The sequence below is a fragment of the Lycorma delicatula genome, chromosome 2 (genome assembly GCF_047948215.1).
Source record: "Lycorma delicatula isolate Av1 chromosome 2, ASM4794821v1, whole genome shotgun sequence".
Lineage (NCBI taxonomy): Eukaryota > Metazoa > Arthropoda > Insecta > Hemiptera > Fulgoridae > Lycorma > Lycorma delicatula.
In genome coordinates, this window is record NC_134456.1 from 40,904,875 (window position 1) to 40,919,294 (window position 14,420).

Below are 14,420 nucleotides of genomic sequence, written 5' to 3' on the forward strand. Positions count from 1 at the left end.
AATTGGTCTTCTCCTAACCCTTCTTCCACTTTCCTCTTAATTGTTTCTCCTCTCTAAAATACTGTAACTTAAATCCATAAATGCTCAAGTAAATTAAAAATTTAGCATAATAACACTGTAAAAACTTATTTTATTTTATGTAAAATATATCGAATCAATTTTATTTTTTTTATTTTTGTATTACAATCTCAGATTACATGCACATATTTAACAAGGAGGATGAGTTGGTTAAAATGGTAAATGAGGAAATACAATATCTTTGCTCAGAATGAAGTTCAAGATTTATAAGCCAACATGCTAATCTACATTAATTGGCTGGCCAGTTAGTATAAACAGTAAATTTTTTAAAATTTGGTTCAGAAAATAACTTGGTAATTGAAGAGTTTAGGGTGTGTATGTGAATTATTATTTCTTAATAGTTTTATTATTACTTTTTTCATAAAAGTAACATTAATATATGAGGTATGGCTATTAAATAACAAGACTAATGCTATAATATATTTTATTTTAAATTTATTCATATTTAGTTATTATCCCCGTCAATATACACCTCTCCTCTAACTCTACAACGCTCCATGTGAATTTTCCATTGCTCACCCTAAACGCACTGTTAGATAAACAGTCTTCTTCTGTGAGCTCTTTAATGACATGTGCCGCTTTTTCTTTCGCAGCTTCAGCAGTCTGAAATCTTATTCCTTTTAATGCAGATTTGACCTTGGAGAACAGACAAAAGTCACATGGTGCCAGGTCAAGTGAATATGGTGGATAGTCTACAACTGGGATGTTATACTTAGCTAGAAACATCTTAACAGAGAGTGCAGTGTGAGCCAGTGTGTTGTCCTGATGAAGAACCCATGACTTGTTCTTCCACAATTCGGGTAATTTTTCTTATTTTTCATGGAGTTGAGCGAGGACCTCAAGGTAATAATGTTGATTAAGTAGTTTAACCTTCCAAGAACCCAGTGAAGGTACACAAACCCATGAATATAAAACAAACAACAATTATCGCTTTGAACTTTGATTTGCTCATTTGAGCTTTTTTAGCTCTCAATGAAGCTGGGACCTTCCAATCCATGGACTGACGCTTATTCTGGATCATATGTGAAAAACTAAGATTTATCACATGTTATCACTCTTTCCAAGAAGTGTGAATTATTTTCAGTGGCATTCAAAGTGTCAGAACAAACATTTTCATGAGCTTCTTTTTGTTCGATTGTGAGAATTTTAGACACCATTATTGCTCACACTTTTTGCATGTTAAAATTGTTATGTAAAATTTGCCTTACGCATACTTTGTCAGTTCCTACAGTTTCAGCAATCGCATGAATAGTTAACGAACAGTCAGATCAGATCAGATTACCAAATTTTTCAGTATTTTTATCCATTTTTGACATGGAAAGGCGACCTGGGTGAGCATCATCTTCAATGTCTTCTCAGCCATTTTGGAAACGCTTAAACCACTCAAAAACCTGCGCACATGATAAACAGTCATTGCCATACAACCTTTTTTTAATAAAAGATAAGTTTTAGTAGCAGTTTTTCCAAGTTTCATATGAAATTTCATGACAGTTCTTTGCTCTAATAAAATACTAATCATTTTTTCGGTAAAACAAAAAAACAGATGTTATCCAAATGAAGGCCATGACCAGACTAATATGTCTACAGAAACTGGAGTGACAACAATCAAAAGAGAAGGCTTCATGTTACACAGCTGTTGGTCATACGAATTTGGTACACGCGCAGTTCTTCTGTAGCAGCATTAGTCTCATTATTTAACAGCCCCACCTCGTAAATGTATCTAATTTCATTCTATGGTATTTACAGAATATTAATTGAAATACAAAAATATTAGTATTTACATTATATATTATTTTAGGTGAGTTGATTAAGCACAAAACAAAGAGGTCTTAAGACAAATAAGTGAGGAGGTAAAGTTTTGGTCTAATAATGAGACATGATCTGGTTCAGTTGACCATATATAATAAGACAAAGAGATTTATATAATTTGTTATAAAGATACATGCAGAAGGTAAAAACTGTACAGGAAGACAAATATTGGTGTATATTTTAACTGTATCATTTGTATCTGTGACTGAAGATGTCAGATGCATAGATACAATAATTATATTAAAATCGATGTAATGTTCATATCCTTTACAATATTAGTATTACAAAAGAAAGCAGAGCAAAAATGGGGGCAAAAGAGATTAATAAAGGACACAGCCAAAAAAGGCATAAAATGTATGGGTAATTAGAAAAGGCCATAAAAATTCTACCAAATTCTACCCATTCAACCCAGTTAAACCATGTAAATAAGGGTGTAAAAGAAAAGAAATTTATGAGTTTGCTAATTGACTTGCCAATTTTTATGAAATAATAATCTGATGGGTCATTATCTACCTAATCATATCTATTTGGTGTAACAGTCAATATGTTTGCCTCTGAAAAAGCTTGTTTAATAAGCATTAGCTCTAGAAAAAATATAAAAATTTTATATTTTTATAATAAATCTTTGTATATATAATAAATTCGTTGTAATAAATCTTTTTTATATAAAAAAGATTTATTATTGAGTTTTTATAATTTATGGAAAACACATGCGGAACTATTCACCATTTACTTAAGAAAATTTGATAATTCTTAATGGTTAAGTCTTCTAACAAATGTAATTTCTTATCTAAAAAAAGATGTGAAAATAAACATGATTCAGATTTATTCAAATTGGTAACTGGATGTTAAATAAATTTATATTTCTCTTTGTAACAACTTATTTGAGCATTTAGGGTTATTTTTATCATTTTTTTTTTACTTATTATTTTTTTTGATTGGACTGCTGCTTACTGATTATTTCATTTCATTCATTTTTATAGAAAATTATGTACCTTAGAATTTTAATGTTGTAATGAGAATAGAATTCTCTTTAAGCAGATTTTACTTAAGGTTAAAATATTTAATGATAATTTATTTTTTTACATCTACTTTTTAATTATCTCTTTAAATTTTACATTTGCCAGTAATATGGAAATTAAATTTTTTAAAGCATAACTACACTTCTTGTATTTATTTTTGTTGTGGTAGAAATAAGTACTGTGAGTCAGATTAATCTAATACCCATAGATGCGCAGTCATCTCATAATCAATTTTATATAAACATTAATTAATAACATTTTGAAGTAAAATATTTCATATTTGTTCTCAATTTTTTTTTAATTAAATTTTGTGACTTTACAATTACTAAAACAATTAGATTTGATGTCCATAAACAGAAGAAAGTTTAGAGATAACTGTTCTGTTATTTAAACTATTCACCCTTTTGTGTAACATATGAAACATTAAAAAACATATTACATTTGAAGAACTGTACATTACATGTTTTCATTACATGAAATTTGTTTCAAAAAAAAAGTAAGAAGTAAAAAAGACATACTATATATCATAATTTATGTTTTGTATATATTCTCTCAATATATATTGCCCATCTATCATTATTAAAATGTTCACTGTTGTAATATTGATTCTGTTTATTATATTGAAACAGAATAAAAATTCAAGAAAATGAACTACACAGTACAATATAAATTTTGATTTAAATCTTATTTTAAAGTGTTACATTGTAGCGATAGTATCGTAACAATTTTTTTAATATACATTTAATATAGACATTAGGGTTTGTATTTAACTATTACGATATGAAATGTGATTACTTTCTAACGAATGGTTAATTTTCAATTAACTGGATTTGTGATTTATAAAATGTACACAGATAGCGTAATTACTTAATTTTGTTGTTTATGGTTTTGTTTTAATTTAATATAACTCTTCCCACAATATTTATTCATTTGTGTAATATTTTAAATACTTAATAAATCTTTTTCATACCTTTTTAATAAAGAATTTTTTTCTAATTTTTTCTGTGAATATCAATGATTGCATACATGCATGCAACTTATTAGGTAATAAACCTTTATATTCTAAACTTCTTTATATATTTTTTTCTGTCAGATCGTAATCCCAAATTTATCATAGCTTGATTAAACCAATCAGTCTATGGCTAAGAGAAGTAACTAAAAACAAATAAAAAGACTGCTGTATTAATACTAAAATTAAACTATGACAGAAAATAATTATAAACATAGAACTTCATTGTTTTTAAGTAATTTTTTCCTAAATTATTCATTTTTATCATAAATGAAACCGGTTAATTTGACCAGGATCTCATAATAAAAATTTACATAATAAAACTGACATTCATTGACTCATTTCTACTTTCTCAAAGTTTAAAATAGGTTCAGTTACTGAAATTTACTGAATTTTCTGATTCTTAACATACCCAGAATATTAACAAATCATATAAACAGTAGTTTTTATTTTTTCTTTCCATCCCCAAAATTAATATAAATATCAATTTGTGAAGCATACCTTTATGGTCAATTATTACTTCAAGTAACATAACATTTATATTTCTCTGAGTTTTTATTTATTTAGAACAATTCACTGTTACTTTACACAATTAAAGCAAAACTCCTTTACTCAATAGTTTCTTTTTAGAAAGCTGTGGTTGTTAACCAACCACAATTATTTGATGTTCCAATTATTTTATTTTGAAATTTAAACAACAATTAAATTTTTTTTTTTTAATAGTGTGTCTGAATAACAGTTGGTTTTAACAAAACCCACATAATAAAAAGTGAGTTTAGTTTGGAAACATATAGCTTATCTTTCAAAATTTGTAGTTTTGATATAAGGCTTTTATTAAAATATGGTTTTTATAGAATTTATTTACATAGGCTATTTTTAGTAACTTTATATCTATTTAATTGGAAATGGTTCTAATACAAATTTTTGCCCTCTGTGGAAACATTCTAGCAAGCAATTTCTTAACTGTTTTAGCATAGATTTAACCATTTTGTGCACAAGATTTAAAAACTAGAATGGTTAAAAAAAACTTTATATACAGTACTTCCACTTTATATGAGTGAAGAAAATTTTTCAAGTGAATGGTTCACAAGGTAGAAGGGGAAAAGCTGTTTTATACCAAAACAGATTGGAAAAAATTTCATATTAATATAGGTTTTGGATTATGAACTATAACTAGTGAAGTAGCCCATATTTCTTATATTAATTAGGCATTAAAAATCTAGAAAAACTTTAGTGCTCATAAGGATTTCCCACAAATGACAGAAAGAAACATATTTAAATAACTTCACAAAGCAGTGGAGGATAAATTGATTCAAGAATAAGTTTTTGGTGCTATACTACTTTGGAAATTACTTCATATGGTATAATCAACCTCAGATTGCTCAAATACAATGCTGAGGTTTTATAATATTATTTATCAAACACCGCATTCTGTATGTATTAAAGTCTACCAAATTTGTTGCTTATTCATATTTCAACATACCAAACAGCTATGTCATTTTTTTCATGAAATTGTGTAATATGGGTAATTTGCATAGTATTAGTAAATATGCTAAGAAATTACCAGCCTTAAATGTAACGGAAATTGAATAATTTTGTGCATTAGCAATAGAATATTACAAAATCTTGTTTTCATACTAAAAAAATATGCCAGAATATTTTCTCCAAAGAGCTATTATTTATGTAGCAAGTTATACAGACTACCCAGTCTCAAAGATAACATGAAAAATGTTACCTTTTTTTGTTACCAAAAAAAATTTTTGTTTAATTGTATGTTTTTGTCTTTAAGATTTGGTAATGAAAATTATTTAAAGTTAAAATCTGTTTTAAATATAAATGAAACCAAATATGTTTGTAATAATTTAAAAGCTAGGCCATAACATTTTTAGTTACTGTTGACTGGTATCTTCAGTGTTATTTTCACCGCTAAAATCAGTTGTATGAGGTTTGTTTAGAAAATAACCGTACATTTTTAATTACACGCCAACGAAGATAATTAGTGACGTGCGGTTGGCAGCATTGTGTTCCGCATAACCTCCTTTCACTCATCTCTATAACTGGATAGAGGACCAATATATTGGAATTGGTAAAATTTTAAGTACAAACTAGCATCAAATTAGTAACTAGAACTAAACATGAATGGTGCTTGCACAGAGGTAAGTAAGAGAAGTGATAAATCGACACAATAGAAGTGTTCTGATTTTGTATTTTGAACACTGATCTCTATATAACTATATATCTGATCTCTTTGACTTTTTTTTTTGTTTAACCTTCGGCACCACCGTTAGGTAGAATGAGATGAATGATTTGTAGCGTGTATGAAAATGCCATGCCTGACCAGGATTTGAACCCGGGACCTCCTGATGAAAGACAAGAGATGATACCACGCACCACGGAGGCTGGCTTTGGTTATCTGAAGTAAAATATGGCTTTGGCTTTGAATAAAATAAACTTTCCTAGAATTACAATTATTGTTGCTGAAGCGTACAATGGTTTTATTTCGTTTTCAGGCACTTATTCTGCGGCGCTGAAATATGCTTCGATGTTGAACACTTAATTGTATTTTATGCCATAAGGTCCCCTAGCCAGTTATATAGATCAGTGCCTCCTCTGTAACCACGTGTTCTTGGATTGTTGATATCTTGATTAGTTTTTGTGTTGTTGTTGTTGAGTGCAACGCGTTTAAGTGTTAGTATATATTATGTTAATATAATGTAATGTGCGATTTTCGGGAGCAATGATACAATGTAAAACTGGGGAAACCATTCATAGAAACTTTTCAACTTTTGAAAAAAGAAGCTTACGGAAGTGATGCTGTGGGTTGTACGTTATGTTAGGAATAATTTTCACGATTTAAAAGTGGTCGTCAGTTAGTTGAAAGTGACCCTGGACCAGGAAGGCCTTTGACTTCAACTGATGACACCCATGTTCAGAAACCAACGATCTGGTGTGTGTAAATTGCGATTGACTGTCGGAGAACTTGCAAAAGAGGTTAGCATCTCAATTGGATCATGCCATAACATTTTGAATGAAAAATTGAACATGCATCAAATTGCAGCAAAGTTTGTTCCTCGTTTGATCGAACAGCAGAAAGAACATCGAGTGGGTGTTTGTCGGCAACTTCTTGAACAAGTCAATGGCGATGATACATTCATGCAAAGGATCATAACGGGAGATGAAAGCTAGGTTTACAGCTATGACATTGAGACAAAAAAGTTCATCATCACAATGGATTGGCAAAGGATCTCCATGCCCCAAGAAAGCAGGTTATTCTTGATCCATTGTCTATGTCTAATGCTGGGTGCATTGTCGTGGTGAATGGACAGAATAATTTAAATCAAACACATTTGAAATATGAGTAGGCCTAATTAAAAAAAGAAAAACAAAAAAACCACTAATAATATCAGGTGATGCCAAGTTGAGGACAGCAGCACCAGTTGTTGCAGTGAGAATAACATTTTAAAATTTTAAAAACTTTATAATTATTAAATGTATTTATGATTAGTTATTTTTAAAAAAATTATAGTTATAAATGATTTTTCTTTATTAACAGTTTAAAATATATGAAGCCCTTTTTCTATTGCTTATTGTAAATGGATTAATTAGGGAAAAACAAGTTTTAAAATAGCCATCAAACAGTTTTTTAGGGATTAGGGCTCATGATTTACATGATTCTATAACCAGGTTTCACCTTTCATTATACAAATTATAGTCATGTTTTTCACTTATCAGACACAATGTATCAGATAAGATCAATTATAATAATTAAAAAAATAAGAAAATATTCCTTTTCCTACTTTGTAATTATCCAGCAAAATTCTTTAACATTCTTATAATTTAATTTTAATGTTTTTCTTATTTTTTATCAGGAGTAGTAATCACTCCATGTGCTATTCAATCAAAAATTAAAATTAACTCTTGCAAAATCCTTCTTCCACTTAATAAGTCATGATGAGGGAATAAAAATTGACTAATTTCTTGATGAATGACTGTATTTCTTGAGGGATGACTTGGTTAGCATCATTTGCTAACAGTTTAAATCAAACAGCTGTTCATAGCCTAAGGAGTCATCATTTATCTAGTAAATCCCAAATTATTTGAAAAGGATTGTTTTATATGTAATTATTGATTTAAAATAACATGCTACTTGGAGTATGCTAAACCCTTGTTAAATCAATGTATGTTTTCTTTTAATTGTGAAAGTTTAAAAACTAGTTCAAATTGAACCATTACCACTCTTCTGATCTCTGTGGGTGTAGTAGTAGCATTTTGTGTATCATTCAGGTTTTGGATTTAAATTATGGCCAGGTTTGGTATTTTCTATGCAATTCAAAATTCATCTTGTTAAGAAATTGTAAATTGAACATCAGTTTGTTGTTAAAAAAAAAACAATAAATAATTGTAATTACTTTTTTATAGGAATTACTAAGTTAAAAATTATCATCAATTTTATACTCCAAAGTTTATTAATTTTTTTTCTTTTAATAAAAAAAAAGTTTAATAATAAATATATTTTTAAAATATTTAAAACAAAATACTGTATTAAGTAACTAGAATATTAGAAGATTTTTGGAAGTTACCATAACATCAAAATATAATGGAGATAATCATTTCAAAATTTGGAAGGGGGTAACTTACATCTACTTGGAATTGTGCCATTCAGTATACAACTTACAGGCAAAATTTATGTTTAAAATTATTTGTGGTATAAAGGATAAGACAAAATTCTTATGTTCTTAATATAATTTAATTTTGATTTTTTTTCTATTTAAATAATATAATTGTTTTTAAAATTATGTGTTGCACAAAATATTTCCATATCAGTTACATTAAATACAATTGATTTCAGTTTTAATTGCTCATATTATCATGATTCTTTTAATAGTTACTAAGTAAAAGAAAAATGCAGTGCTATAAAAATCATTGAATAGTTATTTTACCAAGGATAAAAACTTAGTCCTATTAACATATTTTAATATGGAAGGTAATATTTTAAAATATCTATTTGCATTTATTATTTAATAAAAAGATTATGAATAAAAATAAGCTCATTATAAAAATGTTGATTAAACCAAATTTTTTAAGGTCTCAGATTTAAATAGATTTTATAACAAAAAAATTATCACTTTTAGAGTATTGAAAAAAGTTTTCAAAACTATACAAACAAATAATTCTAACCCTGAAGCTTCATTATTGTTCCATAGAAACATCATTTTTTCTACTTCTGTTTACATTTTCTTTATATAAAAGTTTTCTTCAGTTAATGTGAACTTATTTCAACTTTTAAAAAATCTTTTAATTTTACATTGACATTAATACAACTGGATTTTTAATGTATTATGATTTTAATTATAAAAAAAAAATTCATGTTATAATTTTTTTGTAGGAAATTCTGTAACTTTGTTTACATACTCAGTTTTGGTTAGAGTAAATAAAAATAATGGAAAGATTGTAATTACGTAATCTATTTTTGAAGAAATAGATTAAAATTAAATGAATCACTTTTTTAAAAATGTAAAAAATGCTTTCAAAAGATCTAGTTGTTTTTATTCAGCTTCTTCATTGTTAGGTTGCTTTTAAAACTAAAAATAAAACCACAAGTTCATACTTCATTAATTAAGCACACATTGATAAAACACAATGTAGGAACGTACAAATTAAATTGTAACTGCCACAAATATGAAATTGGCCTGCCCAGATGAACATTCAACCACACATTGAAGAATCGAAAACAAAAATAAAATTTACCTTTTTAAATAAATTTGTAGAATGGCTCAACTCCTTGTGGCTAACTAAACTTGTGTAAAACACATTTTTATATGGGCTCTACATATACACAAGTATTTAAGTTACATGGCAGAAATTTACTTTGTTAAATTTCCCACTTTTTTTTGGATGTACTGACACATCAACTGCTAGGACTGATAGCCATGTCTATCCTCATGTAACACACCACAGCCATGTAAAAAAATATCTAATATGTACCTCAACAATACATTCAGCATCATTCCATTGGGATGGGAAAATATCTGGTAAAACCATTTACAACTGCCTTTCAAATGCTTCTTATGACAGGCAAGAGAATATTGTTACTGGTGGGGGGGGAGGGGTTCTCTTGCATTCTGCTACCTGCTCTCCTGGAATTATATTGTTAATTTTTATATTTAATTTCAATATTGAATAGCTCACAAAAAGAAAATTTTTATATTTTTTAAAGATAAAACATTATTAAAATTATTATAATTTTACATATTTTTTATAATGATGTATATTATAAAAAAAAGTGTAATAAATTTTTATTTAAAAAATAGTTAAATTTTCAAATTCAACTCCCTTTCACTTTGAAGTTTATGCTTTATGTTTACATTACCTCACAAAATTATTTCATGAAGCTACAGTAGCTTAATTTATATAAAGAACGACTCATCCAAGCATCCAAGTTTTTTACATTGTTGTTTCTTCTTTATAAATAGAATTTTTTTGTGTGACTTCATTATTAATTAATTACCTTATATTTTTACATTGCCATCTAACTCTATAGTTGTGTTTATACACACTCCATACAAAAAAGTGTGGAGTGTGACGATACTCCATACAAAAATTCACTTCCTAATCCAACCAAATTTCATTTCTACAGAACAGAAATTTGTGATTACTACATCCATACTGGAATTGGGTAATATATTCCAATGTAATAAAATTCAGTGAACTAAAATAATGAAATGTAAAAATAAGGGAACGTTTTTGTCTCAGTATCACTCAGTTTTAAGATCACCACCTAACACCTTAAAATTCACATTCAATCAATAAAATCTGGACATTAGTGAACTACATGTTGCCAAACATAACACAGAAAATATCTTAGATCCTGCAGAAAACTTCTACAAATGTAGACAGCATCACTTCTTTAGATTGGGTGTCTAAAGTTTATGAAATTATCAATTCTGTTGATGAAATAATGTTATAAATTTTGGTGACATTAAATCAGCTTCCAAGTGGTGAACATATCTGTAAAAACTTATAAGGCATTATTCTCTTGTATAAACCTTAAACAATTATGAAAATCAGATTAAATCTGTATTTACAATTATTTTTTTTTGTAAATGTAATAGTAGATCAAAGAACTTGTACTTCAAATAATAGCGTAAATAACAATGTAAATTACCAGTAATTTCTTTAATTATTACAGAACTGTATTTATAATGTCTAATAATTGAACAAATAGTACTATACTACAAACAGCAGTGTGCAAGTATAAAAAAAATCTCTATGCTGGCTACACTGACTGCAATCTCAGCCTCCATTTTCAACACACTATCATACAGTATAAATAGTTGTGTATGTGTGTAAAACCACAAATTTTATCATACAACACTATGAAATTTTTAAAGCATAAAGAACATGTGAACTCTTTACCCTTATGGCAAGACTGAATTTAACAGAAATAAAATATAAATAAATATACTGTATGACTAAATAACATGTGACATCCATATCAATGCAACCCACAATATTACTGATAAAGGAACTGCATAAAAACTGTGAAACATTTTCTAGATGTACATTTTCATATTGTATTTAAAAAGTTAGATATTATATACTTTATTTACATTTATTTTTCTCCAAACTTAATTTAGCATTTTATAAACATATTATTCAAGAATATTCATTTCTTTGGGGAAAAAGTTTAGGCTGCATGCAGAAAAATATATCAGGTCAACCAACTTCACTTAAAAAGTGATGGTATAGCACCTCATTTATCTGAAATTCTTCTGAATCTGTCTTTAAAAAGGACTCAACATCCTCATTTCTCTTGGTCCTGAACATCTTTCTTCACTTCATAATAGTTCCCATCTGAATGTTTATAAACATCCCAGTACTTCTTCTTTCCCTCCTCGATCTTTCACTAAAAGCAGTTTTTATGTAGAATATGCCTTGAACAAGGTGTTTTCTGCTTCCTTGAAATTCAGTTGACCAAAATTTAGTTTCATCACAACTACCAGAAATGTTCCATGCAGTAAACTAAACACTTCACAACTCTTAACATTTTTCATACTCTAATTAAGTACAGAAATCAAGTAAGTTCTTTCAGCAGCAGTCTTCTTTTAGCCATACTTCACAAATCATTTTAATCTTAAAATAAAGCACAACATGCTTTTGTACAACGACATAATTTATCTGTTTGCAACATTTCTCTACATGTGTTTTAAAGACACAGATCATATTTCTGAAGGTTTTTTCTTTTCTCAAAAAAAAAGGAAATGACTTTTTTTATGTATTTCATTTCATAATGGATTATCTGAATTTTTTAATTATAATTCAACCCTTATTAAATCACTTTATAGGTTACTGTGTTACAAAGAGGATGATCAATAAAACTGGTACCACAACAGACTGATAAAACTTCCTACTGGCAAACCAGCAAAAAATAGTATTAATAAATTTGGTTTATTCTTTTATCATGTGCTTTTATTCACACTAGTTTGCTGATAGTATTTAAATGACAGTACTGTAAAATGAAATATAAAAATCAACTGTTTATCTTTTAAGGTAATTATTGATACAATTTGGATCACTTTAGAAACATTGTAGATTAACTTTATTTTTATTTATTTGACTCTTCATTTGAAATGTTGGAGTAGATAAAAATGATACAATATTAATTAAATGCATCTTTTTTTTTTATTTTTGCATGTTTGTAAATATTTTTTTGTATTTAATTAACACATTTTATTCATTTTCAGAATCAGGATTCACTTGTAAGTAATTCATTATGAAAGCGTTACTGTAAATGCTTTGAATTAAAATCTTGCTTCATACAGATATGAATATAAATGTTTATTCATATTGCATTTTATTATTTGTGTTTACTAACAATTAATTTTATTTTACTGTTCTTTTTTCAGAAAATTTTTGAATTTATCTATATTTTTGTTTATTAGTAGAATGTTATGTACCTGCCTTAAAGTATCACAGGAAATAAATTGTTTTTTAGATTTTTCTCTGAATTTTCAAATATTTATAATATTTAGTGGACTTTATAATATAAATTTTATTTTTGTATTTCATAAGTAACAAAAGGCAGCAAATAATGTTATTTACTTTCTACAATTTTTCATGTTTTATTAATTTATTTTGTTTTTTGTTTATAAAGTTTAATATAAGAATTTGTTGAACCTCTAGCTAGTACAAATTTTACATTAAAATTATTTTTTTACAGGATTGTTTCACCAGACAGAATTTGTTTTTTTTTTTACTACAAAATTATGAATGTATATATATATTATATATATATTTTTTTTTTTTTTTTTACGTAATAACTTTTAAATAAAATGAATATTTATTAAAGTACTGTATGCAGTGAATATAATTTTTTTAATTTAATTAAAATTTTTTTATAAATTAGTAGTTTAATAAAGAATTGTTTCATTCATTCACTTGCCAGTACTGCCAAACTAAATTTATGCTACACTACTTTACTTAAAGAATAACAAAAAAAAATGTTTTGAAGGTAATTAATTGAGTTTTTTAACATGATGATGATTTAAAGTATGATTGAAAATTAGTCAAATTTGCATTCATAACTCAAACTTCTTGGTGATTTTAAAAAAATATTCTATAATAAGAGTTTAATCATACTCTGATTAAACTCAGAGTAAATTAATCTTGATAGAAATTATGTGATTTTTCTCGTAAACATTTGAAATTTAATATAACTAATGTGTAATTTTTTCAAATATCTCAGTATTCATGTTATTTTTTTGAATACAATAAACAGATTTTTAATATTATCATGGCTTTAGCAAATGATGAACAAATGCCTAACAGTACCAGATTAAAAAATGAACTAAATATCTTAAGACTATTGGAATATCATTTGAATTATTCAGTTTAGCTTTATTGTAAGTTGAATTAATATACTATATATGTATACAAAAGTACAGAATACCTTAGTGGAAAGTTTTGATAATAAGGATAGTGAGGAAATGAAAAAGATTAAAATGTTATATTTTAATATATATGATGATATATTTTTAATAAATTAACTTGTATAGAACACTTATGAAATTTTTTATAATAAAAGCACTGTAATCTATTTTCTTACCATTTAAGCAGGATTGTATGTCAAAAGCAGTATAAATGGTAGTCATACCCTCTTCTACAACCATTGCTGCAATGAGCCTTTAGCAAACCAAACAAATCAGTCAGATAAAAAAGTAGGTAGAAATTATATAACCAACAAGTAAAGATTATTTCAGATTTTCATTTTGATGAAGTTTTGAAAATGGTAAAAAATAAATAACCAATACATTTATTGAGAATAGTGTAATAGCAGAGAAAAATACTTTGAAGTTTGAGATATAGAGGTGTGATTGTTTTATTTATTTTATATGGATCATTTTTATCCTGTTCTTGAATGAGTCCCACTAAACATTTTTACCCCTGTCTAAAACTCTTTTAATGAACTGCAAATCCTCTCATTGAAAAATTTATTGCACTGT

General features: G+C 27.1%; 1 protein-coding gene across 1 annotated transcript in view; it reads left to right on the forward strand.

The window, feature by feature from the left end:
* Positions 1–14,420, forward strand: part of RyR (Ryanodine receptor) — a 559,410-nt gene that overhangs the window by 253,235 nt on the left and 291,755 nt on the right. The window contains exon 4 of the mRNA XM_075355178.1: positions 12,663–12,677. Within this exon, the coding sequence (XP_075211293.1) occupies positions 12,663–12,677 (15 nt within the window). The remainder of the gene's footprint in view (positions 1–12,662; positions 12,678–14,420) is intronic.